At 48.7% G+C, this 6000-nt stretch overlaps 1 protein-coding gene across 6 annotated transcripts in view; it reads right to left on the bottom strand.

Moving 5' to 3' along the window:
• Positions 1-5403, bottom strand: part of DOK5 (docking protein 5) — a 42786-nt gene extending 37383 nt beyond the window's left edge. For 5 of the 6 annotated variants that reach the window (XM_068416259.1, XM_068416263.1, XM_068416260.1 and 2 more), the window contains exon 1: positions 5236-5403. In XM_068416259.1, coding sequence (XP_068272360.1) covers positions 5236-5301 — 66 coding nt within the window. In that variant the 5' untranslated portion in view covers positions 5302-5403. The remainder of the gene's footprint in view (positions 1-5235) is intronic. The other variant, XM_068416264.1, reaches the window with a different exon arrangement.
• Between the last annotated feature and the right edge of the window lie 597 nt (positions 5404-6000).

Below are 6000 nucleotides of genomic sequence, written 5' to 3' on the forward strand. Positions count from 1 at the left end.
AAGAGTTTTATTAGCAAGAGAGAAAGATTGCTTCAGCCCTCACCCTGTGCCCGCAGCACGGGCAGGACCCCGGGCACACAGCACCCCAGATGTGCAGGGGGTGCAGGCCACATCTGTCCCCGTGCAGGTGGCCCTGGGGACTAAACTGATGCCCTGGTGCAGGGGCTTGTGTGGCTCCCGTCTCCCCGGGGCCCTTTCCCTGCCCTCACCTCCTCTCTCTGTCGCCTTTGTCCCGCAGTTCCCCGCGCCCAGGACCCGCGGCCCCACCTTGTACCACAGCAGGTCAAGCATCACAGTACACAGAATGAAGCTCACATTTTGATATACCTGTTATATTAATGAGTTTAAAAGCAATGCTGTCTGAGAAATGGGGGTACAATGGAAATGCTTGCACACAAGCCAGATTTATTCACAGTAGATAAAGCTTGGGAGAACGAGTACAGTCATATTTGTATCATCTTAGGGTATGCTCAGAAAGGTATTCTACCCCTCCTGGAAAGCAGCAACATGTAAGCCACCACAGCCAAACCCTCTATTGGGAAGAAGATACCTAGTTTCCAAGCAAGCCAGAGAGAATGTTTTTGGAAGCCAATGCTTTCTAGTCAACCAAGTATTGTACAGAGCCAAACCAGACTCTACAAGGCTTTGCATAGCTGTGAGTATGTACAACTCCTTAACAGAGACATCTCTGCTCGCCACCAGCACATCTCAGCTGGTTCTCTGAGGCACTTCTGTTTGATCAGTACTATTTTGCTTTTAGCTGCAGACAGCTCAAGGCAGTTGCTGTTCATCGAAGAGATTGTTTCCCTCTGACACTAACCGTACTTCATCACTTAATGCAACAAGACACTCCAAGTGTGTTACTGGCATACCAGAAGTAGGGGCTGACAGCTAACCCCATGGCATCTTGCTCCAGCAGTCTCCCATACATCAAGAGGCAGGGACAGACCAGATGCCGGCAAACTCCACAGGGTCTTCTGAGGGTAACAGCACCATCTCCAAAGCCCTGTGCAGGAGGGCAGCCGGCACTCTCCTGGTGCCACGCCATCAGCACTACCAACACTGCTGCCTGTACCCTGAGGAACAGGCATCAGGAACATCACCCACCTTCACTTTGAGCCTCCAGCACTTACTTCTGCCTACACCTTGACAAAGGCAGTGGCGGATATCCTTAGAGGAGCTTTTGTGCTGCATAATCCTTGCTCGAATTGAAATGTGGCTTCCAGCAAACCTGAGTTTAGGTGTGGATGGAGGAAGGATAAGCTAAGCCTTAACAACAGGCAGTTCAATAAAAATGTTAGACTGCAACCAACACACACCGCAGTACCTCAAACCAACACACATGAGGGGAGGTGGGCTGGCTACACCTCGAAGACGACTATCAAGTGCCCCTTTCCATTTAAAGCTCTTCAGGCTCACCAGTGTAGCAAAGGCCCTCTATTTCAAAGATTTGTCCCTGTTTTGATTTTTGTTATTTGAACACTCAGTTGAGCCAGTCCAACCTAAAATGAAAGCTCAAGTGTGCTCACAAGCAGTGCACATCCACCCATCCCTAAAACGAAATCACAAGAACTAGCTTTTTCATTAAGGAGAGGAAACATCTCCATAATATATTCCCCCTCAGAAAGGTCACATCTATATCACAGAACAGGACATTAGTTGAAAAATCATAAGCACAAAAAAAAAGCCTTTTTAGGTATAGAGGCCATAAAATGACTCCCCTGTTTCACATATAGATATAAAGCACTTAATCAGATGAAAGGTGACTGCAAGCAAAAGCACTCAGCACAACAGAGTCTCTTCTTTCCCAAAACATAGGTCCAGTGGTCACTGATGGAAGCTCAGAGAGCAAAGCTGATTTTTTTGTTGTTTTAAGGACCTCTGGGAGGTTGTGTTTTTACACTGCCAGCAGTCTTCTAGCACACAACCTCCTCTGTGTCACTGCTAATAACATAACAGAGGGACACTATTGGCTGAGGGGATTATTTTTCTCCCTATAAGGATGGAAAGAATAGAGAAGAGTGTGCTTTCTCCTGAATATATTTGGCTCCGCAGAAGACACATGTGATACAAATGTTGCTATGGAAACTATTCTATTAAATAATATTAAATTAAATTTACATATTTAAAGTGCGCAAAAACAGTCCAGGTACAAAACTAATTAGCCTAAATTCAACCTTGAAATTACAAAGTAGAGCACATCAGAACTGTCATTTCTCTTCTAAAAGAGGTTAGGTTTTGAGCAAGTCACTTTTCTGCATCCCTTTCTTTCCAAATCTAGCACCTGCACCCCAGTTATTCACAAAAGTAATTTCTTGAGATAATTTGTAGATACAAGCTCTGCTTCTAGTTCCCTTGGTGATGGAATTACTGTGGCATTACAGAGAAAAACCCAGGAGCTGAATTCAGTCTGAAAAGACAATGCACTGATTACAACTGTGCCACCATAATATTGGAATGTATTTTAATAACTCCCACTTACATCTCACCACACACAGAGTACTGAAATCCTTCTCAATCAGACAGGAGTCCTACACAGCGCTGGAGTAGGCTTGTCCTTCCTAATGTTTTCAGGGCATGGGAAAGTTCTTTGAAAGTTAGTATTTTAAGGTCTAAAGTATTTTTTCCCTTCCCACCTCCTGCTCCTGGGTGTCCAACAGCCGTCCCCAACGGAGCTACCAAAAAACAAGCTGTTTGCATAGTTCCTTCCCCCTTAAGAAGCAGCCAAGCTCCCATTAGCCACTGAGTAAGACTGAATTCAAGCTCTTCCTTAAGCCGGGTGGGAGCCCCAGGTGCTCAGCCAGCGTCAGTACCAGCCGTGCACATACATGCCTGCAGCAAGGAGGAAAATGCACAAAGGAGAAGGTACATAGCCCCAGCCAAAATGTGTCCTGAGAAGTGGGTGCTGACAAATGCACTGCTGCTGCAAGCAACACAAGCTTGTCCTGCATTTAAAGAACTCGGGTTAATCATAGTTACCCATTTCTACTCGGGTGTTGTAAATCAGGGCACTGGGCTTTTAATGCAACTTAAAGCTTATAGAAAATGCAAGTTACAGGAAGAAATCTGCTGCCATATTTCAACCATCTGCTCTTAAGTAGCAAACCAATACTCTAAACTGAAAACTACAAGGAGAGAAAAGCATTACTGATGATAGAACTACTTATTTCCAAACAAATGGAGCAGCAGGATTTGAATCGGTCATGTCTCCCTCATAGCACAGGCCTCCATCACCAGATCTAAAGCAGTGACAGGCAGATCACAGCAGCCACTAGCCTTCCTCCTAATGTTCTCCACAGCACCGGAAAGCTGTCGGGACAGCACGCCCAGGGCCAAAGGCAGTTTAGGGCAACAACCTCAGGGCTCTTCATTTTAACAAATCTGTGGCCATGGGAACTTTCTGGGACTTTGCTTGGACTTCTTCACAAAAGCACTTTCCATCACCACTTTCATGCTTTCCAGCCATTGATAATGATACAAACCTTTGGAATTAGAAGGAATGAGATCAAATAAAGAAACTGCCTTTTCAAAGAAAATGTTTAGCATTTGTTCCATTTCCATAGACTCGGTGTTGTTCTCCATTTGTCCCTCTGTTTTTGCATTCAGCTGTCAAATGCACTTCCACTGAGACGGCATTGAACACTTCCTCACCACCACCACCCTCCAAGTGTTTTGGAAAGCCTTAATCAGGAAAGGCACAGGCATTAACGGAATTTACACCTATCGCAGAGTTAGCGGCGCCTTATTCACATGACCATTAGATTTCACTGTTACAGTATGGAAAGATGTGTCAAAGTTTAATCTTACTCTTCATTTATGCTGGAGCAAACTGAATACTAATATATGTTCAGCAATGAAAGGATAGTTACAATACACCAATTCTGCCAAATTTACTACAAGTTCTCTCACAATGACGTTATCTCGATCTGTCCCAGCACTATGTCGTTCTTAAAGAATGGACTATGCCTGCAAGTCCAGGTACAAGAAAAATAGCCTGCTGGAATACTTTGCAATGCTTTCCAGTTTCCAAACAAGTCAGAGAGATGCAAGTTACCAAAACTGTAGAGAAGCCATTGAACATTGATACAGCAAGAGAATGAAACTATAATTGTAATAAGCCAGCATGCACTCCCCCATAATAAATCTTGATGCAAAAATCACTCTATGAACAATTCAGAATTGCCAACACATCAGTTCTCAGTAAATGCAAGAAATTAGTTCCTTTCCTGGCCGGAGAGGCAGATATATCAATTAAAACATTGTATATACACAAAGCCTTCCTCCAGTTTGCATCCCCTCAAGCCACGTTGCCTCACTAAGGGAGACAGGAGGTCTGGAGCAGGCAAGTCCCATCACTGGAGCAGCTCCTCTAGCTGGCTCAGGGGAGCAGGTAGCAGCAGCCCATGAGCTGCAGGAACAGACCATGCTTCCAGAGAGCATATGTCAGACTGTAGAGAACTGGCCTGCCACTCCTGCATACCTAGTACCTACAACCAGAACTAGGGACATGCCATGGTAGCAAAAGAACAGCCTTAAAAGAAGTTTAAAATTAAATAAAGAGTTAGAGAGGGCTTTTTTGATTTTCATTTTGTGCAACACAAATGAACTTAAAAGCCCTAAAGATATCACAAGGTCTTCACCTGTTCCACACAAGACCTTAAAGCCCTGATTTGCAGCAGCCCCCTCCCAGGAACCCCAAGACTTCAGCAGCTACAGACCGCTCTCAGCCCTCACCCCTGACCAAAGCTCCCCCGCACCCCCAGCCCCTCAGTCCCGAGGGCACAGGCACCCCCAGCCCCCATCTTCCTCCCGGCCACCCCTTCCTCGCCGCCGGGCTGAGCCCTCCGCTCTCCCCTTCGCGGCAGCCGCGCAGCTCCGGCCCGAAGTTGGCGGCGGCTGCCCGGCTCCGGGGAGCTCAGTGTGAAGGGCAGAGCCCGGAGGTGAAGGCGGCACAGCCTTCCTGGCAGGCAGCATCCCCATCTCCCAAGGGGAGAGAGAGAAAAAAAAATAAACATATAGATATATATAATATGCATATATATATATATGCGCATTTAGGTGCCTTTATTCTTCTCCCCCAGCCCCAATTTTTTTGTTTCGTGGCTCTCCTGCGTAGCTCAGTTTGCGAAAAGAGGAGGACAAAGGAGTGGAAGAAAAAAAAAAAAGAAAGAAAAATAACAAAAAGCCCCAAGGCAGGTGCCCATCGGGCGAGCCCGGGCGGGGGCCAGCACTCACCCCCAGCCGCCGGCTCCGGATGCGCACGTAGCCCTGCTTCACGATGTCGTTGAAATTGGAGGCCATCCTTCCCCGGGAAAGTTGGAGGCGGCCGGCGCCGCTCAGGCAGCCCGCATGGCGCGCAGCAGCCTCCGCAGCCGCGCCCCGCTCCGCACCGCCCCGCGGAGCGCCCCGGCCCCGCGGCGGGCCGGGCCGGGGGAAGGGCTGCCGGCAGCGCCCGCCCCGCGTCCCTCGCAGCCTCCCCTGTCCTGCCATCCCCGCCCTCCTCGGGGGGGGGGGGGGGGGGGGGCGGCCCTTGCTCCCGAAAGTCACTTTTGAGGAGCAAAACGCCGAGGGTCCCCCAGTCCCCACCATCGCGGGCTCTGTCGGGAGCCGTGCCACCGGCTGCTGAAATGTTTCACGCCACCCCACCTGGTACCAAGCGCATCGTTTCCTCCAGCTCCAGGTGGGTCAGGTGGGAATAATCAGATGCGCCCGGTCGTGCTGAGGCGATGTGGCTCAGACCTGTGGTTTTCCCCAGGCAAGCAGGTTTCCCAGAAAGTCTTTGAGATGTCTGAAAGTCTGCCAAGTGGCGCAGCTCCAGCATCTCCTTGTACAGACCAGTAACCTGAGCTCTTGACCTCTGGTGCACTTCATGGCGTGGAAATGTCACACGAGTGTATCCTGCATTATCCAGCCAACGTGTGGTTGCAGTAAGGAAAGCCTTTGCCTGGCACTGGGCCCCGGGGTTGCCTTTTGCGTCCCCCCAGTTCTCCTTTTCCAAGA

Source organism: Nyctibius grandis, chromosome 19 (genome assembly GCF_013368605.1).
Source record: "Nyctibius grandis isolate bNycGra1 chromosome 19, bNycGra1.pri, whole genome shotgun sequence".
NCBI lineage: Eukaryota > Metazoa > Chordata > Aves > Nyctibiiformes > Nyctibiidae > Nyctibius > Nyctibius grandis.